At 38.1% G+C, this 24789-nt stretch overlaps 1 protein-coding gene across 6 annotated transcripts in view; it reads right to left on the bottom strand.

Annotated features, from left to right (window-relative positions):
* Positions 1-24789, bottom strand: part of LOC133559713 (myosin-10) — a 93098-nt gene that overhangs the window by 1680 nt on the left and 66629 nt on the right. For all 6 annotated transcript variants that reach the window (XM_061911791.1, XM_061911774.1, XM_061911781.1 and 3 more), the window contains 25 exons: positions 24502-24623; positions 24350-24419; positions 24101-24261; positions 22328-22436; positions 22087-22218; positions 21809-22015; positions 21589-21726; positions 20005-20128; positions 18431-18602; positions 14673-14885; positions 14439-14583; positions 14142-14348; positions 13944-14048; positions 11700-11852; positions 11370-11618; positions 11086-11298; positions 8895-9107; positions 8645-8806; positions 8399-8527; positions 4619-4707; positions 4406-4529; positions 2464-2553; positions 2267-2385; positions 2089-2197; positions 1464-1636 (listed from right to left, as the gene is read on the bottom strand). In XM_061911791.1, coding sequence (XP_061767775.1) covers positions 1464-1636; positions 2089-2197; positions 2267-2385; positions 2464-2553; positions 4406-4529; positions 4619-4707; positions 8399-8527; positions 8645-8806; positions 8895-9107; positions 11086-11298; positions 11370-11618; positions 11700-11852; positions 13944-14048; positions 14142-14348; positions 14439-14583; positions 14673-14885; positions 18431-18602; positions 20005-20128; positions 21589-21726; positions 21809-22015; positions 22087-22218; positions 22328-22436; positions 24101-24261; positions 24350-24419; positions 24502-24623 — 3728 coding nt within the window. The remainder of the gene's footprint in view (positions 1-1463; positions 1637-2088; positions 2198-2266; positions 2386-2463; positions 2554-4405; positions 4530-4618; positions 4708-8398; positions 8528-8644; positions 8807-8894; positions 9108-11085; positions 11299-11369; positions 11619-11699; positions 11853-13943; positions 14049-14141; positions 14349-14438; positions 14584-14672; positions 14886-18430; positions 18603-20004; positions 20129-21588; positions 21727-21808; positions 22016-22086; positions 22219-22327; positions 22437-24100; positions 24262-24349; positions 24420-24501; positions 24624-24789) is intronic.

Consider the following 24789-nt stretch of genomic DNA (forward strand, 5'->3'; position numbering starts at 1 on the left):
TAACTGGGACACCAAGTGATCACTGCTTGGCTTTTTCTTTGGCTTGGGGTTAACTTTTTAGAATAAAAATACCAAAATATCAAGCTGATCTGTGACACAAATCACTTTACAGACTTAGGGCCTGATTTAGTTAACATTAGCATGTATTAAAACATGTGCAAACTTCATAGCACACACAAAGTTGATCTACGAAACGTGTGCTGAGTGGATTGTGTCTGTTAAAGTGAGCAGAATAAGGCGTGCAATCCATTTTGCGTCTCCTTCTTCATTTATATGCAAAATATATGCTGATCATTAAAACGCCCACAATACAGGGAAGAGAAAATGGACATATACCATACAGCACACGCAATGTGATTTATCAATACTCATCCTCGTTTTGGGAGCACTATTTTGCGTTTTTGTTTAGCATGTTTGAAAAGGCACCGCAAATTGACAAAGGTCCATGTATTTTGCAGTGCACTGAACCTGATTTATCAATACTCATCACCGTTTTGGGAGCACTATTCTGCGTTTTATTTAGCATAATTAAAAAGTAACCGCAAACTGACACAGTTCCTCATAAAAAGGCAGGAGTGCTTGCACTGCAAAGACACACGATGGACAGAGAATCCTCCGTCCTACGTGTACATTTCAATATATTTGGACGGTCAGAAATAAAAAATATTAGACACATTGTCAATTCAGCAACATCCTTTTATAATTTCATAGCTGCTCGGTGACTTAAGGGGTTGATTAAAACAAAGTCAACTGATATATTTTGGTGTCATTTAACATTTTTTTAATTATGTTTTTTTTTCCACAGAACATAAATTACTATTATTAAGTATATCCTGGATGATCAAAACTTTTTGAGGTATGCATTGTTTGCATCTTGAGTACATAAGTGCAGCCTCCCTCCCATGCACCTTCAGTAGTAAAAAAAGAAAGAAAAAAAAGTGATGTTAATGTAGATGCAATGCACGACTGCTGCAAAAATGCCCATAAAAAGTGGTAAGAATCTCCTACTTGTTAGAAAACATAACAAAATGCCAAAGCCATGATAATGAATGTGCAGTAAATGAGAATGTCTCCGTAGTTATAATCCTCATTTAAAAGAGGCGGTCTGCACCACATTTTAATTACACACGCAGCAGTACTAGATCGCACACAACACGCCCACTAATAGTACAAGCTATTTTATTGATTGCACACGCTGTTTAGCGCGAGGTATTTAAAACTTCGTAAATCAGGCCCTTAGTGATTACTATGCTAGTTCAATACTTTCTGTTCCACTTTACTTAAAACATCATTTGTATAGTTTATAAAGGTAATGACAGCTTGACCCTGGAACTGATCATTTCTATTTTCATGACGGTCATGTAAGCCACAAGTCGCCCATCCTGGTCCATGCTTAATGTGAGAAGTTCTCCAAAGCAAATTCCATCCAACCGTTCTTGATTTTGTGACTTTTGTGTTCTTACCTGAGGCGGCTCTTGAGGCTGCTGACCTCACGGCTGAGGCCTTCGCTGGCTTCGGTGGCGTCGTCCAGCTCCCTCTGTAGCTTCCTGCGGGAGGCGTTGGCCTTGGTGGCCTCTTCCTCCGCCTCCTCCAGCTGACGCTTCAGCTGCTTCATGCGCGAGTTGCCTTTGTCCACCTGCACAGGACACCACAATCAGTCACAAAACGAAAACATGTTTTTTTTTCTATGCAATGGGCAATCGTATGTGCGCAGTGTTTTATTTATGGCTGTATTGTTTGATTGATTGATTGAAACTTTTATTAGTAGATTGCACAGTTCAGTACATATTCCCTACAATTGACCACTAAATGGTAACACCCGGATAAGTTTTTCATCTTGTTTAAGTCGGGGTCCACGTTAATCAATTCATGGTATGTAGAGATGGTTCCGCTGAACGGCAGCTCTGTGCTCTTTTAAAATATTTTATGTCTTTTAGTGTTTCCAGAGTTGTCTACCTGATTTTTTGTAGACTTTTTGTATCTACATTGCAACCTCATAATTACCCTATTGTGGGGTAAATAAAGCTGATCCTATCCTCTTTAGTTGAAAAAAACAAAACAATCAATGAATAATGACAGCCTGCTTACCTGCTCCTTGTACTGGTCGGCATGCCGACGTTCGTCTTCCACCTGCAGCATCACTTCCTTCAGTTTCTTCTCCGTACGGCGAACAATCTTGTTGGCCGCCGCTCTTTCTCTGCAGACGGAACAGAACACAGGAAGTCAAGAGGACCACTTCATGACATGTACGAACATGAACGCCTACTTTGTTTCCTGCTCCAGCTGTTCCTCCAGCTGCAGGATCTTAGCTTCCAGAGCCGTGATGGAGGCCTTAAACTTGGACTTAACGGTCCCTTCCAGCTCTGCGAGCTTGGCCTTTAACTCCTGTGGTCAAGGAATGAAAAACTGATGAATAAAGCACGAAATATCAAATTGTTTTTTGGGCTGCAACGACTTCAAGACCTTGTTCTGCCGCTCCATCTGTTGACGAGCGTTCTCGCTTTTCTGGGCGACGCTGCGTTCTGCAGCCAGCTCAGTGTTCAGGCCGTCCACCTGAAGAAACCATCGGGAAGTTTTACTAACAATGTGGAACTTGGCGACATCATCAAGTCTTCATCTTAATGCAAGCACACTAATGCTCATAAAACTAATTTCTTTTAAGACTGACAATTTATTCTTTTAAGACTGACAATTTGTTTTAATCGACTTTTGTGCAACTTTATTTGGTAAAATGACTTATTTCTTGTTGCGTTACGATGAACAATTCTGACTTTATTCCTGCAACTTTTTTACTAAATTGGCGTAATAACTAAAAAATGATTGTAAATTGACAAATTTTATAACGTAATTGTTTTTATAAAATTACGACTTTATTCATGCAATATTTTGGACTAAATTGTTGTAATTTAATTTAATGTTGTAAATTTTTTTTACTTAAATCACAACTTTTTTCTCGTATCATGATATTATTTTTTGTATTTTTAGAATAATATACTTGTAAATTTTGAACTTTATTTTGGCAATATTTTGACACCAGATTTGTGTAATTTAACTTATTCTCGTAACATTTATAATTTTTTTGTATTAAGACATAAGACTACCTACAACTTTATATTGATTACATTTATATAATTACCATATTATTGTAATATTAGGCATTTGTTCTTGTACATTGATAACTTTTTCTATAATAAAATTATTTTGTTACACAAAACATTGTGACAACATTTTCATCATTTGATTTATTTTGTAAAAATTAGACTTAATCATTAAAATCAAATAAAAAATGTTTTCCTTAGTTTTTACATTATTTTTAAAACTTGAAACTACATTCTTGCAATAATTAAAGTTTAATTATTGCAAGAATATAGTTTCAACTTTGAGCAATTTCCACCTATTTTTGTATTAGTTGTTGTTCCTCATGTTACAACCCTATTTTAATAAACCTTTGAATATATAATTAAAATATCTATATTAAATTTAAATAAATAATTAAAAAATGTAAGACAATTTTTTGCAAAATGTTTAACTAAATTTCTGTAATAACTTATTTTTGTGACTTTTAAATTATTCTTGTAATATTTTTACTTTCTACTAGTAAAATGACAACTTTTTTCTCATATCACATAATTTACAGCTTAATTCTTGCAATATTTTTGACTACATTTGCATAATTGTACTTACTCTTGTAAAATTAAGAATTTTTTTTCCAAATAAATTGCTTTTTTCACGACGAAAGCAACACGCGGTAGTAAAATGGATGGATGGATGACACTATTCTTGTAATTTTCTCGATCTGTGTAATTGAATTTATTCAAATAATATTTTGGACTTTTAAAAAAATATTTCTTGTATAAGACATTATTTTCAAAATCCTCCGACCTAATTATTGTAATATTTTGATTACTTTTATATGATTTTACGTATTCTTCTAACTATCTTATCATATTATTTTCATACGCTTTCTTGCAACATTTGGACTAAATTTGCATCATTTGATTTATTCTTGCAGCATTAAGAATTTACCTTAGAAATTATTAAAATAACGTTTCTTGTTTTAGACTTCTTTTTTTTTTTTTTTTTTTACAAATTTCGTCTTTATTCTTGAAATATTTTTTAGAAAATTTGAGTAATTTAACTTATTTTCGTAATAGCAGGACTTTATTTGTTTAAAAATACTTTTCCCATGTTACGACCTCATTTTCATGAACTTTCAACTGTGCTCTCGCAATATTGAGATAGTAATTTAACATATTTCTGTAAAATATATATTTTTAAGCCTTATAGTATTTTCATAGACATACAAATTAATTCTTACTATTTTTTTCCATTTGTGTAATTTGATTTAACACTGTATTCTTCAAAGAAACAAACAGTACAGTACATGTTCTGAAGGTGAGCCTACCTGCAGCGTACTCTTCCTCAGACGGTCATTGAGCAGCTCCATGTTGCCCTGCTCCTCCTCCAGCTCCTCCTCCAGCTGAGCGATGCGAGCCTCCAGCCTCCTCTTCTCATCCAGCAGCATGGACCTGACCAACCAAAGTGTGAATGTAATTTAACTCCATCTTCACGGCTTGTCGAGGACATCAACCGTCAGAGAGGAGGCAGAGACACTGACTTCCCAGAGGTGCTGTTGGACATCTCGTCTGCCAGTTCGTCTCGCTCCTGTTCAGCATGTCGACGGGCTCTCTCGGACGCTGCGTGGTCCTGTGATGGGGACAAAACAAAATAAAATACCAGACCATCTTGTATCTACCGAGTGGTACAGTTGTGTGCAGTTCATAATAGCAGCAGTGTCACAAGAAATACGGTGGAACCTCATTTAGTTGACTCTGCTTATGTTGAAAACCTCTTTATGTCAACTCAACATCATCAGAGTTGTAAAATTGTTTACTTGATCATTATTTATAAGCATCAACATAACTAGACTTCCTGTTCAGTTTAAAGTATGCGTCAAAATAAAAGCATTGAAATATTAATGTGAATTCTGGTATCTCGCAATGGACAAAATGTGCCGATTTGTTTTTGTTTTTATTGTTAGCTATCGGAAGAAAGACTTGTTGTCATTGTAGTTAAGACAGACAATGAAATTACTGCAGCAGATTTGTTATATTAGAGTAAGAAATATATGACAACAACAAATCCACATTAAAATATACACAAATGGAGGAAAATTATCTCAACAAACTGCCTCAGGTCAAAAAATATATATATCATCGCCCACGCTCCTTATGTCTCTGGTCAAAGTATTGTGTAAAAAGCAAGAGCAAGTTTCGAGTTCGGTTAAGTTGATAACTGCTTATGTTGATGTCAGTTAGCCTTTCTGAGAGTTCCACTGAATCAGCAAACTTCATCTTATCAACTTTTGGTGATGCAAAAAGATAAAATGTGATGAGGAATTTTCATGCAATGTAGTGATAGCTTACCAGTGGTTATCTGGGCAACCACACACAGCTCATGAGTTTAGTCGAGCATCGCTTGCCAATGAGCTCAAAGCCTTGGGCTCTAAACTCATTGTCCAGCGTGAGGATTTACACAATGTACCAAGGTTTTACACATCACTAACTGTTACAGTAGCACAGCAATGGAAGTGGGACAAAAGTGTCTGTCCGGCTGCTCAGTACAATATGGACAACTATAATTAAAATAAAATGTTTACCCAACATTGATTGACAGTAAAGGATAGGGATGGGAAACTTCAAATGGTTCCTTTAACGATTCTTCCAGGTGGGGATAATGTCATTAAGTAACGTGCGTAGTGACGCCAGATCGCAAAATGGCGATGCCCGGATGGAACAAACACTAACATCTTACAAGAAAAGATTGCACAAGCGCTATTTGTAATAATTATAAGGCCGCTAGGCGACTTGTCCAGGGTGTACCCTGCCTTCCGCCCGATTGTAGCTGAGATAGGCGCCAGCGCCCCCCGCGACCCCGAAAGGGAATAAGCGGTAGAAAATGGATGGATGGATGGATAAGGCCGCTATTTAATCAAGAGGAGGACATACGAGCAATATGTTGAATCATCTGAACACAGAACATGCAATACCTATGAATGAAAGTCGCGTTTTTGAACCGCTACTATGTCCCCCCAGCAGCAGTATCGCTAGCAAGTCATCCGGTACTAACTCTCCGCCTATCATGTTATCACTAATATTTGTTGAATTGAAATGAATGCCTTCCCATTTAGTTGAACATGAGGAAAAACAGATTCTGACTGGCTACGAGGCGGGCAGTTCACGTCTGTCGCTAGACCAGTGCTTCTCCATTATTTTCTGTTATGCCCTCCATAGGAATAAAAAAATATTTTGTACCCGTCCGCCCCCACCCACTCTATACCGTGACTATAAATTATATAATTTGTGTATAAAATTGTTCTAACTATACCACTGAATAACATTGTAAGCTTATTTACATTAAAGGAAACAAACAACAAACCGGTCTTTCCTCGTCTTCCACCGTGGTTAGAGTAAAGCCAAGTGCTACATACGCTTCATCATATTCTAGTACGGCAAAAAAAGCATGTTCCCCAAGGTCACACGTGCCACGGCTGGCATCGCACCGCGCCCTAACAGGGGGGCTCCACCCACTATTTGGGAAAGACAGAAAGATTTGTCAAGACGAATGTCACCGAGCAGCGACTAAGTTTGTGGTCAAAATAGGGCTGGGCTTGGTTTGTCTCTGTGCGATATAGAAAATGACTATATCGTCATATTCGAGTATACGTTCTCATGCAGTTGCTTTTAACTGCTGGCATTACACTGCATGCGTTTCTCACTCTTTCTTGTCTCTCCTTCTCACATAGACTTAAAACAAGCGCACCTGCTAACCTACGTCACACGTGTATCGTCACACGTGCATCGTCACACGTGCATCGTCACACGTGCATCGTCACACGTGCAACGTCACACGCCCTCCCCAAGCAGAGAGGTAGTGAAATGGGTAACATTAGCTGTGATGCTAACGGTGTGTTGCGAATGGTAATACAAAAGAGAGAAGGTGCGAATCTGGTATCAAATGGAGGAACAATTAATTCCCAAGAAAAACAGCATGGGGTGCATCGTCTGGCGGCGGTTTGGCTTCAAGCGGGAATATGTTCAACATTTATGCGACGGAAGCGTTGCTACAAAAAGTAGCAGCACTGCTAATTTGTAGCATCATTTGAGAAGTCACCCGCCAGAGAATGAAGAGTGCTTTAAACTGTGCATGTCGACATCTCCGTTCGGTGCCACGCCAATAAAATGCCGAAGCAACTATTTCCACATCAACACTGTAGGACATATACTATTTGATATGCAGCTCATTTTTATGTGACACTTATTGAAATATGTGTGACATCATGCACAAAAGTACACTAATAACTTGTTTTAAAATGTCTCTGACAATCTTGCACTTTCGGTTTTGAAATGACATGAATGTTTGTGCCACTGCTTAATAACTGTTTAATAAATACAGTTTTGGTCAATTGACTTATTTGTGATTTCTCTCTCTACCTGAAAGTTTAAAATGAGCATATATTAATGCATTATGAACAACAATGTTTTAATGTAGACACATAGAATCATTGTACTGATGTGATTATATGTATCAAGTGTTAATTCAAGGCTAAGGCAAAATATCGAGATGTATATCGTGTATCGCGATATGGCCTAAAAATATTGAGATATTTGAAAAAGGCCAAATCGCCCAGCCCTAGGTCAAAAGCTATTTGCAGCAGGAGACACACCTAATTTCCGTTGAGTGAAAGTTTAATTGTAGTTAAATAAAAGTTACATGTTTTCCTCACATCAGATTTTGTCTAGGTCATTATATAATACAAGGTGAAACTAAAAAAAAAAAGATTATCGTGTGAAAATCCATTTGTGTCAGCAATTAACTTGTGATATCTGATATTAACTCATTATGAGCTTACATTTTCTGAAATTTTCAATTCAAGGTTTTCATATACTGTAAGCCGTAATCACAAACATTGTTATTAAATATTACATTCTTGTGTAATTTGCACAACATTTATCATGTTAAATTCTACAGAAGAATATTGATTTCTTACATTCTTTTTTGACGCAACGTATGTGCCTCTTGAGACCCCACTGTAGGCTTGTAAGGTCATGTTACCCTTAAACTAAACAAAAATCGAATCCACCTTTTTTTTCAAACAAGAATCAATAAGAGAACCGTTAAGGAACCGAATCGTTAAGTAGAATCGAAAGTGGAATCGGAACCGGAATAATCTGATCAATTCCCAAAGAATGTTCAAATTCAACTGACATTACCTTAACAGTTAATAGAAGTGATAGTTTGACCCAAAAAAAGGTTATTTCTATTTCCTTTGTGTACTTTAAGAAACATTATACGGTCTACTGTGGGTCTCAGGAAATACCAAGTGTCAATCATCTACCTCTTGCAGCTGTAAGATTTCAGCTTCAAGGCTTTTGAGTTTTTTCTCGTTTTCTTTGGACTGTGTGAAAATCTCGTCCCTGGAGGACCGTGCCTCCTCCAGTTCCCTCTGGTAGTCTTTCATCTGAGCCTGCCAGGACACACATACAGAAGTGGATCAACACAACCTGCTATAAAAAACTGGAGAACTTCCATGTGTGTTTGTGTGTGTGTGTGTGTGTGTGTGTGTGTGTGTGTGTGTGTGCACCTGTAGCTTTTTAAGCTGTTTGATGGCCTCGTCCCTGCCTTTGTTGGCTGCTTCTATTTGTCCCTCCATCTCATTGAGGTCCATCTCTAGCTTCTTCTTAGAAGCCACAGCCAACGTTCTCTGCTTCCTCTCATCCTCCAGCTCAACCTCCATTTCACGCACCTGGTGATACAAGCCACACAAAACGCGTCTTGGTCAACCCACACTTTGGTTTTACAGTAAGACAGGAGCGATGTGAAGATGGAAGTACCTGTTTGACCAGCGCCCTCTTTTTCTCATCGCCCAGCTCGTCTCTGGCCTGCAGGTCTCGGTCAAATTGGGCCTTCATGGCCTGCATGTTCACCTCCAGACGCAGCTTGGCGTCCTCGGTGGCTTGCAGCTCGTCTTCTAGCTCCTCCAGTTGGGTTCGCATTTCCTCCACTTGTTGTTCTAGTGTACGCTTGGACTTCTCCAGTTCATGGACCTGTTGGCAGCAAGAGCCACATTTTTAAGGCACTACCAGGATCGCATCTTCAAGCTTTTCTTGTCCGGTTCTGCTGTTTAGATTAAATACTTATTTACCGTATTTTTGGACAGTAATGCGCACTTTTTTTTTTTGTGCGCCTAATGTACGTATTAATTCTGGTTGTGCTTACCGACCTCATATAAATGGTATTTGGTACATGGTGTGATGATAAATGTGACCAGCAGATGGCAGTCACACATAAGACACATGTGTGGACTGCAGGATGACATCTGTCCAAATGACAGTAGATTAACAAAAATCCAAAAGCGGCTACGATACTCCATTTACATCTTGTGACCTGAATATTATTACAACTATTAGCGATAGTGTTATAAGCGTTAACGTTAAAGAACTACTTTTAGCAGTGCCGTGATCCCAGAGAGGTAACTAGCTTATGCTGCTATATTGACATGGTGAGCTGCTACATTGACTCTGAGTTGGTAAAAGTTAATTGTAGATTATAAACTATGGTTCTCACCTGGATATTAAAAGGATGTGGCCATACACTAAGTTAAAGCTAAAGTACCAATGATTGTCACACACAAACTAGGTGTGGGGAAATTTGTCCTCTGCATTTGACCCATCACCTTGTTTACCCACTAGAAGGTGAGGGGACCAGTGAGCAGCAGCGGTGCCGCGCACGGGACTTATTTTTGGTGATTTAACCCCCAATTCCAACCCTTGATGCTGAGTGCCAAGCAAGGAGGTAATGGCTCTCATTTTTATAGTCTTTGGTATGACTCAGCCGGGGTTTGAAATCCCAACCTACCGATCTCGGGGCGGACACTCTAACCACTAGGCCACTGAGTTAGTTGTTCAGCAACCGAGAGGTTGTTCAACTTTGACACTCAACTTAAACCCCGGAGATGGCGAGAGAGACACAAAAACGCGCTTGTTTGTGTCACTTTTTTTTTCTGGTTTTACCTCCAGGTGGATTATGATACATTTTTCATCTAATCGGGAAAATATGAACATCCTGTCAGTCGGCATTACAGTGAGAGCAGACAATGAACAGTAGGTGATTGTTTTATTATGTTAATAGTTTGTTTAGCACTTAGCAATGCTGCTCCATGATGCTTAGTGTTTCATTAAAGCTGGATTTGTTTGTTGTGTGTAGAAAGCCTACAACGACACTTGCGCTGCTAAACAAGATAATCCAAAACTAGTCCAAATTAAATTTGTACACAAATTACAGATAAATCTACTTGAATAAAAATAATCTAAAACAATTTATCAGCTATCAGTCTTAAGAGGCAGAAGTTTTCTGTATTGGTATCTTTGGATTTTTATTAAGTATTATACTGTTTTTTGGACTTGTCCATAACCCACCCAGAATGGGTCTGCAGTCCACTTTTGGGTCCCGACCCATCAGTTAAGAAAAACTGCTGTTATGTTAGAGTACAGTAGGGAAGGGGTTCATAATGCCCCAATTTTTGGGTGGATGTCCCGCGAGAGTAAGGGGGTGACTTAATAATTTTGCAATGTAGTCTGTTGAAAACGATGGAAATCACCACTCAACATAGCAACTGACGCTGTGATCAAAAGATGGAATTGCCACAAAAATAATTTTAAGATAGTCAACACTCTACTGTCATGTAGCGGCTAAAGTGGATAAAGCACCCCCCGATTTGTCACGTTTCATGTGTCAGGTAAACCGCAATGAATGGGGCCATATGAATCCCCTTTCTACTGTATATGACAAGAACACAGCTGTTTTTTTGGACTTTTCTACTAAGATGTGATTCAGAGATCTTCTATACAGTATGACAGGGTGTCGACAAGAATGTAGCAACCTTTTTTAAAGAATTTTAAGCACACTGAAACATACCCTGTCTATCATTCCCCAAAAAATTTGTTCATTCACTCACTTTTAAGTGGTTTATTTGTAGCCTCTAAAATCAACTCAGTCTCATTGAAAAGTTCAAAGGTTACTCACATTCTTCCCCACGTCATCCTTTGAACTCATCAGGTCCTCCATTTCGGCACGGAGCTGCTTGTTGAACCTTTCCAGCTCCTCCTTGGCCTCCAGAGCCTCCTCCAACGCTCTGGCCATGGACAAGGCCTTGGTATCCTTTTCTCGGGCTTCCGCCTCTGCACGGTCACGCTCCTCAGCGTAACGAGCCGAGATGGTCTTCTCCTCAGCCAGCATCTGTGGGCACACAGTAGTCAGATACAGCAAGCACGGTTATTTCATGAAAGATATTAAGTGGCTGCAAGAACCTGGTCAAACTTTTTTTGTTTCTTCTCCAGGTTGGAGACGATCTGCCTCTGGTGGTCCAGGTCCACTATTAGGTCATCTAGCTCCTGCTGCAGTCTGTTTTTGGTCTTCTCCATCTTGTCCATGGCCATAGACTTCTCCTCCAGACGCTGGTTGGTAAGCTCCACGTCTTTTTGGAGTTTTCTCTTCGCTTCTTCCAGGCCTTCCATAGCTCCCACATCTTCATCCAGCTTCTTTTTTGTCTCAGTTAGCTACAAGGAGTAAGGAACAATCAGAATGTATTCTGCTGTGAACGTTTGCCCTTTTCTTGGCACGTGGTGGTCACCTCATACCTGAACCTGAGCCGTCTGTAGCTGCTTCTCCAGGTTTCGGCGAGCCTCCTCCTCCTCGTCCAGTTGCTCCAGCAAGGTGTTCTTCTCGTCCTCCAGCTGACGCACTCTGCTACCCAGGTTTAGCTTGTGGCGTGTTTCCTCCTGCAGTAACTCCTGCACCACACAATGAGACAAACACCTGAACAAAATATAATTTTCAAGGAACTTATATTAAGACCTAAGATAGCATTACATAACGGCTGTTGTCATTAATTCAGCCTTCTGTTCCTGGCTTTATTGTTGAGTCACCGATATTTTTCTTTGCACCCTACCATAACCCAAGATTCTTTAAGCAGCACTGCTCAGTCCTGAGCTATATTACAATTTGCTGAAACAAACACACCTGTTAGAAATACTTGACTTTGTAAGATTAACATGTGTTAGCACCTTGATATAAAGACCTGCAATGGGTTGTGTACCCATGGATGTTTGATGCCCATAAATGAGTATTTATTATAATTACAGGTATGCCTTGTACTAAATCTATTGTTTGTGTCATTTTATGGTGAAAAATTGCATGACAATGGCGCTGATTTCCTTTAACTTCACTCACTTTGCTTTGCACCAAGGACAGCGTGACATTCACAGTGAGATCATGAAGATTAAGTCGAAGATAAAGCGGATGATCTAAAGTATCAGTAGAGTGGAAAAAACAAGTTGACTTTACAGGCTTAATTGTGTGTCATTGTATCCATTAAATCATGTCCAATTGTATTTACAATAAAAAAAGTATGTGAAAATACTGTCTAAACATCACAGAAAGCCACAAATTCGATTAACCATTTTGAATATTCCGCTCTGAATGTCTTCTGTAATTTCTGTACATAGACGTCACTGGAGGAACACTTCTGAACGCTGATCATATGCAAAATTAGAGAGCGATGTGCTGTCTATCATTCACAATCCCTATATAAGACATGAACACATAAGATTTTCTTTCTGTCATGCATTCTAACTCGTAAATAATAAATACATAAAAAATGTCCGCTAACAATGAAGTCTATTAGGCGCTCTATTTTCCCCACAAAACCTTCTAAATAACCATCCAAAACCCACAAACAAGACTCTTTATACATATCGTGACATGACTACTAACAAGATATTAGCAACGTTGTTATTGTACAGGCTAACGCAGACAAACAATTTTTCAGCGGCGGATTGATAACTCACAGTTAAATAGTATTCTGCTACTTTACTGTGAGATGGCCATGATGTACTGGTGCTCCCGCTTCATTGTGTCTCGGCTTTTCAAAGTTATTCTAGATTATAAATCATGCCTTTTTTCTGGATTTTAGGAGTATTTAGCCATAAATCTATAAGTTGTGCATCTGTGACATTCGAAAACAGTGTCTGCAAGGAGACTTTTCCTTGTAAACACAGTGTAGATTATGATTAATGCTTCATCTAAACGGGAAAATTTTAACATCCTATCAGTCGTCATCAAAAACCAAACATTGTATAGTAAGATATCATTTTATTATGTTTGTAGTTTGTATTTCTTGTTCAGCACTTAGCATTACTGCTACAGGATACTTGGTGTTTCACTAAAGCTGGATCTGTTTAGCAGAGCTTCTTAAACTTGTAGCTCATCATCATTATATTCAGGATCAACAATATAAGGTTCTGAATCATATTTTTTTTTACCAAAGTAATAGTTGGTGGCTCTCACAAAGTCTGCATGATTTGCATTGTTGTTGGTGGGGAAGAGATCTGCGGTTCCTAACACTATGTCACACGATCACGTGACTGATTAGGAATCGCTGTGGGATTGATACTATTTTGATCACATCTATTTACTCTCAAACTTTAAGTCTTTTTCTGTTATACATCAGATATATATGATAATTGCTTTAATATAGAGGCAACAAGTTGTTCCACTCTACTGGTACTTTGAATGTAGATAGTAGATCTCCAAAACCCTAACGGGCATGACTTGTATTAGTTGATTTTATTTTGAAGGTCAAAAGGGAAGTTGTGTTGATGCATATCATTTGATTTCTAAAAGACTCAATAGTTGTTTCCCGCCGTTGCCATTTTACTGTTGCGACAATCTGTATGCAAGTTTAAAAAGGCTTTAATCTGCATTTAAAACACTTCCTTGTGGTGTAGTCTAAATAGTTAAATTCTTGAATTGGGCTTGTGTCAAGTTACTTTTAGTTTTGCCTTAACAGAAAAGGTGATATTTGTCAACGCAGTTTTTCATACATTTGCGTCTTGCAACTGGCTTCCCAGGTTGTCAGCATCCTTCGTCAGTTTGATGCCCTTCTTCTCCGCCTCCTCCAGCAGGGTCGTCACATTGTCAAGCTCCAACTAAGAAAGGATTTAAATAAAGTCAACATGTGAACAAACAATATCATCCCACAAGAAAACAACAGCTAAATCATAATAGGTAATGATGTTTACCTGGAGTTTATGGGATCGGTCAGCCAACTCCCCCTTAGTCCGCTCCATCTCAGTGGCTCTCGTGGTGAACTCCTGGAGCTGGCCCTCCAGCTTCTTCCTCTTGTGTTCAGACTCGGTCTTTGTCTGCTGCAGTATTTTAACCTCGCAGATCATTTCTTTGTTGTCATTCTCCAGGCATTGCTTGTTCTTTTCTAAATTGGCTTTAAACTGCACAAATGGAGATGTAAAAGAGTTGAGTGTCTCTCTAATTGAGAAATACAGCGAGAGCATATTAGTTAATTAAACATGATCACTCACTCGTTTAGCCTGTTCCAGTTGTTCAGACAGTTCCTCTACTGTTGTGCTGTGCCTTTGCCTCATGTCCTGAATCTGGGCCTCATGGTTTTTAGACTCCTCCTCAATCGCCTTCTTCAATTCAGCCACTTCTTGCTCTCGTTTGGTCCTGTTTTTTGAACAAAAAGGTGAAGGTTAGACGGGAAGAACGCCCTGCTGCTTTCTGTTTCGTATGGTTCAGCAGCATCATAGGAGCACCTGAGTTCCTGCTGAGCAGCAGTGGTGTCCAGCGTGTCCTCCAGTTCCGTCTTCAAAGCCTCAAGCTCCTCACTTAGGTCCCTCTTCAGTTTTTCGGCTTTGCTTCGACATATTTTCTCGGATTCCAAATCCTCATGGAGCTCAGCGAGTTGGGCCTGAAGCTCTCGGATCTGCTTAAGGGCGTTGTTTTTGTGCGCCGTCTCCTCATCGCTCCTGACGGGACAAGAACAAGCACACTTTGAATATTTGTTAGTATTCATACAATAATTGAGACTCATGCTGTTGTGTCTCCAAAAATGCAACCATAGCATTCCTTATGTTTGGACCAACGGGTGGTCTTTAACTATGAATTTTAACTTTGAAAGGCTCAAATTTTAAAGAATTTATTTAACAAAGGTGCAAATATTTTCTGTTGTCTTACTGGAGAGCTACAACACTCCTCAGCCTCTAGGTTTCTTTTCACATCAGGTTTCAAATGCAAAGGTACATTGTTCAGTGTTAATGCAGCTGAGGGCAGACAAGAATTGTAGTTATAGAAAGGTAGAATTGCTGGTGTGTGTGTGCATGTGTGTTTGTGTATGTACGTGCATATCTGTAATTCAGAATTTAAAGTCAATTAATATGAATAATTGGAATTTGAATTGAATTGGCTCCCCCCTCAGAGCCTGTTAAATTGGAATTAAATAAGTGTAATTAGATGATTTGCAAATCAGAGAGATCCCCTGTGTCTAAGTAACAGCAATAATTTTTTAACCTTTAACAAAGGTTCTGGCCCAAATGCTAAAATATTGTTTAAAAATTAAGCAGAAATTCACTGTATTTTGAAAACGTGTATACAGTAAAGCATTCAGGGAATTTCCATAATTTGAAAAGTCACTATATTCGTTATTTTAGTTTTATACCTAAAAAAATGGCTAAAATAAATACTAATAGTTAGCATGCAAGCAAGATAGCAACAAATAAAAATATCCATGACTTTTAGATTTATATCTACAAAATTGGCGAAAATGCATGCTCGCAGCATTCCTGCAAGATACCACAAAGTAACAAGATCCATGACTTGTACTTTCATATCTACATAATTGCCAAAAATGCATGCTAATAATTAGCATGTTAGCAGCATAAACCAAGTAAAAACATCAATTTATATTTATAGCTACAAAATTTGCAAAAAAATGTATGCTAACTGCTAGCATGCTAATATTGCTAATAAGATAGCAGCAAGTAACCATATTCATTATTTTAGTTTTATACCTAAAAATTGGCTAAAATAAATCCTGATAGTTAGCATGCAAGCAAGATAGCAACAAATAAAAAAATCCATGACTTTTAGATTTATATCTACAAAATTGGTGAAAATACATGCTCGTAGCATTCCTGCAAGATACAACAAAGTAACAAGATCCACAACTTGTAGTTTCATATCTACAAAATTGCCAAAAATGCATGCTAATAATTAGTGTGTTAGCATCATAAACCAAGTAACAACATCAATTTATATTTATAGCAACAAAATTTGCAAAAATAAGGTATGCTAACTGTTAGCATGCTAATATTGCTAATAAGATAGGAGCGAGTAACCATATTCACTATTTTATTTTTATACCTAAAAAAATGGTTAAAATAAATGCTGATAGTTAGCATGCAAGCAAGATAGCAACAAATAAAAATATCCATGACTTTTAGATTTATATCTAAAAAATTGGCGAAAATGCATGCTCGCAGCATTCCGGCCAGATACTACATAGTAACAAGATCCACAACTTGTACTTTCATATCTACAAAATTGCCGAAAATGCATGCTAATAATTAGCATGGTAGCAACATAAACCAAGTAACAACATCAATTTATATTTATAGCTGCAAAATTTGCAAAAAAATTTATGCTAACTGTTAGCATGCTAATATTGCTAATAAGATAGGAGCAAGTAACCATATTCATTATTTTAGTTTTATACCTAAAAAAATGGTTAAAATAAATGCTGATAGTTAGCATGCAAGCAAGATAGCATCAAATAAAAATATCTATGACTTTTAGATTTATATCTAAAAAATTGGCGAAAATGCATGCTCGCAGCATTCCGGCAAGATACTACATAGTAACAAGTTCCACGACTTGTACTTTCATATCTACAAAATTGCCGAAAATGCATGCTAATAATTAGCATGGTAGCAACATAAACCAAGTAACAACATCAATTTATATTTATAGCTACAAAATTGGCTAAAAAATGTATTCTAACTGCTAGCATTCTAATATTGCTAATAAGATAGCAGCAAGTAACCATATTCATTATTTTAGTTTTATACATAAAAAATGGCTAATATAAATGCTGATAGTTAGCATGCAAGCAAGATAGCAACAAATAAAAATATCCATGACTTTTAGATTTATATCTACAAAATTGGCAAAAATACATGCTCGCAGCATTCCTGCAAGATACAACAAAGTAACAAGATCCACGACTTGTAGTTTCATATCTACAAAATTGCCAAAAATGCATGCTAATAATTAGCATGTTAGCAGCATAAACCAAGTAACAACATCAATTTATATTTATGGCTACAAAATTTGCAAAAAAATGTATGCTAACTGTTAGCATGCTAATATTGCTAATAAGAAAGCAGCAAGTAACCATATTCATTATTTTTGTTTTAAAAAAATGGTTAAAATAAATGCTGATAGTTAGCATGCAAGCAAGATAGCAACAAATAAAAATATACATGACTTTTAGATTTATATCCTCAAAATTGGCAAAAATGCATGCTCGCAGCATTCCTGCAAGATGCTACAAAGTAACAAGATCCATGACTTGTACTTTCATATCTACAAAATTGCCGAAAATGCATGCTAATAATTAGCATGGTAGCAACATAAACCAAGTAACAACATCAATTTATATTTATAGCTACAACATTAGATAAAAAATGTATGCTAACTGCTAGCATGCTAATACTGCTAATAAGATAGCAACAAGTAACAATATCCATGACTTTTAGTTTTATATCTACGCAATTGCCTAAAATGCATGCTAACAGTTAGCAAGACAGCACGATAGAACTAAGTAACGATATCCATGACTTTTAGAAGTATACGGACAACATTGGCTCAAATTGCTAACATTTTAAAATGCTAACTGTTAGCATTTTGTTGCTTTAAAAGTTTGAATTGGTTGAGAAATTTGCAAGTAGTAATATACAACAATGATCAATTGGAATTTCATGGAATTTAAATTTTACTTCCTTCAATTCAAATTGAAATTGCAATTATTCTCCTTCTTTGAAACCACAATTCAAAATCATTGAATGGCATTGGAATTTGGGGACATTCATAATTCAGTTCAGAATTTTGTACAAGTCTGGTGTGTATGTGTGGATACCCAGACTCTGGCTGATAAAGAACAGCAAGCGCTCAGTTGACAGTCCCAGTATTTATCTCACCACTGTCTTTGTTCTCAAGTCTATTTCAGGTCATGCGGGTGGATGGCTGTGTGCTATCGCTGTGTCCTTGCTGTGGAAATTGGTTACGCTGCACCAAGAAGAGGATGTGTGTGGTAGTACAACACAAAAAGAGCCACTAGCAGCAATATGTGCCACATGTTGACAATATCCATGTTATCTTGCAAAGGGTTAGACAATATGTTGCTTTGTCAATAATATCGTTAAATGAGGCCTTTTTATGGTTTCACTATCTCCGTGTACTTGTCACTTCCTGACACAAATCCCCCCAGGTGTGCAACTTTTGAATTCTAGCTGACCTGGCCAAGGAAGTCTGTAGCTCTTCTTCCTTCTTAGCCACATGAAGCTTCAGTTCTTCAATTTGTGCCTGGAGCTCAGCGATCTGGTCCTGCAGGTCTGTGGTTTCAGCGTCCAGTTTGCGCTTGACCTTCTCCAGTTCTTGACGCGTTTTCTCTTCCTTCTTCAAACGCTCTGCAAGACGGTGCAGGCTATTAGACTATTTCTAAACACACAATTAGTGGCTGATTTTACTAAGATCCAAATACCACGTGCTGAACGTGTGCAAAAAATAAAATAGCGCATACTATACGTTGAGAGGTTGCGTGTGATCTACTAGCACAGCATGTACAATTGCAAAGTGTTGCAGACTGCCTTATTTAAATAAGGATTTTGCGTGCATACATGGCTTATATTACAGAGACGATCATTGTCTGCAAATTCATGTTATCTTGCTCCTATCTGTGTGCAATATATTGAACCAGCAGCACATACCTTTAATCTATAACACTGTTTCTGAATTGCAATCTAGACAGCAGAAACATATACACACTGAAACTTAATTCCGTGCACAAGCGTGTGGATCGCATCACCAGCGTATTTGTGCGTCCTAAATTATTAAAATGCAACAAAAAAAAGCACATTGAAAAACGTCTTTTCATGTAAGAGATATATTGCAGCAATACATTTCCCCCCCCAAAAAAAAGACATTTAAAAAAAGACCAGTGGACACCAAAACTCACAATTGTATATGTTTCAATCAGCTCCTTAAATCATCCAGCAACAATAATGCTATAAAAGGAAATTGCTGATTAGAGGAAACGTCTAATATTTTTATTTCTGGCCGTCCAAAATGTTGGCACACACACGTAGAACGGAGGATTCTCTGCCTGTCCATCGTCTGCCTGTGCAGCGCAAGCCCTGATCCTGCAGCTCTGTGTGGAACTGACAGTTTGCATGTCCTTCTGACACATGCTAAACAAAACGCAAAAAAGTGCTTGTAAAACGGTGATGAGTGTTGAAAAATCAGTGCAGGCTAAATATTTATATTTTGCATTTTGTCTTGGCAGTATTGTGGGCGTTTTGATGATCAGCATATACAGTATTTGGCATATTAATGAAGACAGAGACGCAAAATGGATTGCGCGCCTTGTTCTGCTCACTTAACAGAAGCAATCCACTTTGCACATGTTTAGTAGATCAGCTTTGCATGTGTTATCAGGCTTGCATGTGTTTGAGTACACACAAACGTTTATCAAATCAGGCCTTAAGAATTAGCAGTTAAAAGTAAGTTGAAACCATAAAAAGTGAGAGTAGTCCTTCCCAAATTAAAATGATGTTGGCACACCCCAAAGTGGCATTGTCGCTACTTGAAAGTAAGGTAAATTAAATGAATGCACCAAGCTTCTTTTTAAGAAAAATAAAGCAAACCCCAATTTTTTTTTTTTTTTCATTTGATTTGTGTTAAAGAAGCAGGACTTTTCCACTGTGGAGTCCCGAGAGTACTAATCTTCTGGCATGCAGGATTGCAGCTTTCTATGCTTGGTTGAATATGCCAGAAAACCAAGAGACTGATTGCGTAAGAGTGTTCTCTTACCCTCCAAATCCACCATCATCATCTCCTGCTTGTTCTTGAGCTTGCCAAGGTTCTTTGCTTTCTCCTCCTCCTCTGTCAGCAAAGTCGTCGCTTCATTGATCCGGTCTTCCAGTAGCTTCTTCTCCTGTGAGGTAAAATATAAAAAAAAAAAAATATATATATATATAATTTTAATGAAAAAGAAAATAAAGCTTTACTTAAAATAGTTTTGTCGAAACTAATATGTCTCGTATATTTCAACATTGCAATTGGAATGTAAACTTCAAGTTGAATAAAACAAATAATAAAAATAAAATATACTCTGTCGTATAGCAACATTTTGCACTTGAAGAAAAAATCACAACCAAAAGCAATAAAATAGGGTCTGTCCCTGTTAAGGAGGGGACCCTCAAATATACACAACCAAAACAATAGATAAAATGGGTAAATAAAGTTAATGTGACCAAAATTATCATTGTTATCATTATTTTTGTGGTATTGTTGATTGCGCTCAAAAGGTACTATTGCGCTCAAAAGGTACTTATATACATACTAAAAAATTTGAACCACATTTTATTTTTTAATTACCTAAAATTAATAGACACACTAGTATACTTTCTTGGCAGAAGAAACGTTAAATATTGTTGAAGCTTCATAAAAGCCATCATATTTTAATGTGTGTTTAAAAATGATTAGCTTCTTCTATTTGAATAAGTGCAAATTGGGGATCACTCCCTCTTACTTCTGGTTTATGTGACGTGACGCAAGTTCACTTCCTGTTGAACACAACAAACCTCTGTCTGTTTCAACGCGAAACTGTGGAGTAGATATCGATCACTTTGTGAAAAAAGAAAGCACACACTTTATGATCAATGTGGAAACTGTATCTTATTGTTTAAAAAGTAATGTGCGTGTGTATACATTTTGAATGGGGTATTGTGTTTCTTAATGGGTTAAAACTTTAATGTATTTTGTTTTCATGTAAGTATTTAAGATAGCTAGTAAGCGAGCACTATTTGGCCCATCATTTTATCAATGTATAGTTATCGATTAGGTTTTTTCTATATTTTTAATCTCATTCCCTAATCCTAAATTTACCTTGGTTGTCATTATTACGGTTTATGTGCATGTAGTATAAACACTTGTTGAAAAAAATTCAAAAAGTGACCGCTCTTGCTTCCCGTAACAACGCATGCACATGTTGATTATCGAGGTTGGCAAAGTTATTGAGTTAAATTTCGTTTAACGTTCGATTAATTGACTTATCGAATATCGGCACAAGTCTAGTCCCAGATACCCCCCTGCGTGGGTTTGTGTCCACTTTTCTGTCTTTTTCTGCTGTGTTTGTTCAAAGCCTGCTTCTGGCTGCAGTACCGGTGTGTTTTCCCGCATTTATGATGCAAACTGTTGGTCACACAAGGCGTCGAAAAACAGTGTTGTTAAAGGAAATTAGTGTTAATTTTGACAGCTGTTGACTCTAACACTTTTAGTTTTAGCGATAAAAGGGTTTGAAAACCTCTAGCACTGTTGTAACTTTCCATAGTATTCTTTGCAAATAATGCACAAAATCCACAGCTTTTTGGAAAAACGCATAAAACCTTTTACCTTGTGAAACTTGGAATTTTGGTCCTCAAGCAACACAATGTCTTCTTCTAATTTCTTTATCTTTGCCTCCGCTGTCACTTTATCCAATTGAAGCTTCTGTCTTGCAGCTTCCTCCTCGTCAAGCTGCTCTTCCAGGTCCTGCGGCAAAGACAATGCACAACAAAAATGAGCAAGAATTAGGCTAGTAGGGAATCAAGTGGGATCTTGCATGAAGACAAACTTGTATGTGCGATTGCATTTTCTTCTTCTCGTTCTGCAAACTCTGGTTCCTCTCCTCTTCTTCCTCCACCCGAGACTCCAAGTCATGGAGGATTTCTTCCAGTTCCTGTTTCCTGGATGCAAGACGAGCTCTCATCTCCTCAGCTTCAGCAAATAGCTCTGTTTCTGCCTGGAGCTGCTCTGCAAGAATGGTCTTCTCCTCTACGAGCTAGTCAGAAAAAAAATACATAGTTAAACTTTCAAACTTAATGCTACTTCATCATTTCTGGACGTGTCTACCTGTTGGTGTTTTCGCTCCATATCCACAAGCTCATTCTCCACAAATAGCTGTCTTTCCTTGACTTTTACCAGCTCCTCATCTTTGGCTTGCATCTCCTCTTCCTGCCTGGTCACCTGTAACAGAGGCTTCACCTGACGGAGAAAAAAACGAAAGTTAAAAAAAAGGTAAAGAGTCTAACATTGCTGTGCAATGCTTTGATGTTGAGCTGTGTCATGCCTGAAGCTGCATCAAGGTTCTTACCTTGGTAAAGAGCCTCCACCACTGCCAGTGGCGCAGCTTCAGGTAGGCAGCACAATTCCTCTGCAGAACCTTCAGGGCGCTTAGCTGCTGTTGCTTTTTAGCAAAGGCCCTGTGGCGGAAATATGCTACATCAACATGCATCATGCTGGTAATGACAATCTATAAAAATTGGAGCACTCGGAGAGCACTCAAAGAGCTCCACTGTTCCATCAATGAGTGGACAACTATGACCTGGCGAGAGATAAAGTTTTGTCCAGATCATTTTCCAACTGAACACAGTCATTAGATTTACAAGCACGACAAATACATCTGGATGGTGGTGGACACTTACAGTACTATGCTAAAAACATTTGTTGGATCATACACAGTGCAAACTAGAAAAGTACTCGGAGAGGATAGACCGCCGCCATGTCCGACCTCCCAACAGTAAAAAAAAGTCCTAAATCCAGCTTTGATCTGAACCACCCGCAAAATATAAACATTTGTTCCTTATCTATATTGGTGAAAGTTGAATCAAAATCCACCCATAACTTTAAAAGCTACCTATAGCGGCATGATAGAAAAAGAGTGAATCCTCTTGTCAGTGAAGCACTCTTTTTGTCTCTACGGGTGGACAGGAGGAGCGAGAACGTGAGCCTAAACAGACACAAAAGTTGAAGCTCCTAAATAAAAATGCAAGGTAACATAGTAGAAATGATCGGGATCAGCCTAAAAATCTAATCACTTCCTGAAAGTTACATTAAAATCGACCCATAACTTTTTGCGCTTTGTAGCAGAAGAGACAGAGTGAACATCCTTGTCAGTTTTCCATTGTTTTTGTTTGTGCATGGCCGCAAATACATAGACACACATAGACATACACATACACGCGCACACACACGTAGACGCATAAACATATACAGCCACTCATAACTTATGTTGATAGCTAACTAGCTAGCTAGCTAACTAACCAACCAACGATTACAAGACATCCGATAAGCTTCATAAACAAAGCTGTTTGTTAAAATTTGACATCTGACTTACACTGAACTTTATTACCACAGTATGTCCTGTAAATAGTCAAACCACTGTTTGCGACTTCAACTTCTATTCAAAGAAACATATTTAGAAAGACAGGTGAAACATGTGATTTCACCTTCCAAAAACTTGTTTGGTAAATTAAGGTAATTAAAATGTCTTTTTAACTTTCATATTGTGGTTTAAACAACATGTAATGCTGGTACTTTGGTCATGTTTTAAGACCATCTTCAAGCTGCTTTCTGACCGTCTCTTCAGGATGCACCATCTTGTGGGCGTCCTTATTTATGTGGCTCTTCTTCGACTGTCTTCTCTTCGCCATCTTTGTTGACGTTTTTAGAGCTTTCAAGTCAAGTCGACTGACAGATGAGGTTCAACCTATAGACTACTTTGTATTAGAAGTGGCAACAGCGCAGGATGCATGTTCATGTACGAGCCAGTCTGCCCCACAATACAAGGATAGCAAAACAGAAGGAAATTATTGACTACAAGTCAGACTACAATGGCGGACTAGCGCAAAGCCCTTCGGGTACATTTCTACCATATATGGATAATCCGCTGACATCACCAATGGGGCTAATTCCAAATGGCTCGTTTACAGGGAGTATGACGGAAGTTTTATAAAAATCTCTGCAATCCCTCCAGAGTTTGATTTGAAATGTTCTGGACATATACAGATCCCAAATACACTACCGCAGGCACCAATAGGTAAGAAAAGTTGTTTTTTCATATTAGGAATCCTTTAATGTTACTCACTTCCGTGCCAGGTATCCGCGGCACACAGACTGGAAGTAAATGATGATGTCGGTGATCTTCAGATCTCGCTCCTCCTCCAAGTGAGCCAAAACCCCGGTTCTAAAGAAGATCTTACTCTGTCCAATGCGGAACAGGTTGGGATCCAACTCGAGGGCGTGGATCTGTAGAAAAAAATGCGCAGAAAAGTTAATTTAAAAAAAACTTTCATAACATTGAAGGCTTTACCCAGTATTAGCAAACACACATTACCATTCTCTCGCAAGCTTGTTTCCCATCCATGAAGCCCCTGGGGATTGCGTTGGGTGTGAGGATTTCATATCTATCAGCAAAAGAGAACAGAAAATTAAACTACAAATGTCCACCTATGTGACGCAGCTAGGAAAAGGTGTATGATGTGATACCTCTGTCTGAACTCCTGGAAAACAATACGGTTCGGGAAGCCCTGTCTGCAGATGCGGATCCCCTCGAGAACTCCATTACACCTCAGTTGGTCCAAAACAAGGTGAGGCTCTAGTTTACCTGCCTGGAAGGAAAAATAAATATTGAGAAAGGCATGCTAGAAAACAATGTGCATCCTCCAGTTGTTTAGGATGGCGTATGAACCACACAAGATACTTAATAAAACAATTGCCGGTAGGTCACAATAATTCACAATGGGGTTACAAACTAGATGAAACATGTCATGATTT

Source organism: Nerophis ophidion, linkage group LG01 (genome assembly GCF_033978795.1).
Source record: "Nerophis ophidion isolate RoL-2023_Sa linkage group LG01, RoL_Noph_v1.0, whole genome shotgun sequence".
NCBI lineage: Eukaryota > Metazoa > Chordata > Actinopteri > Syngnathiformes > Syngnathidae > Nerophis > Nerophis ophidion.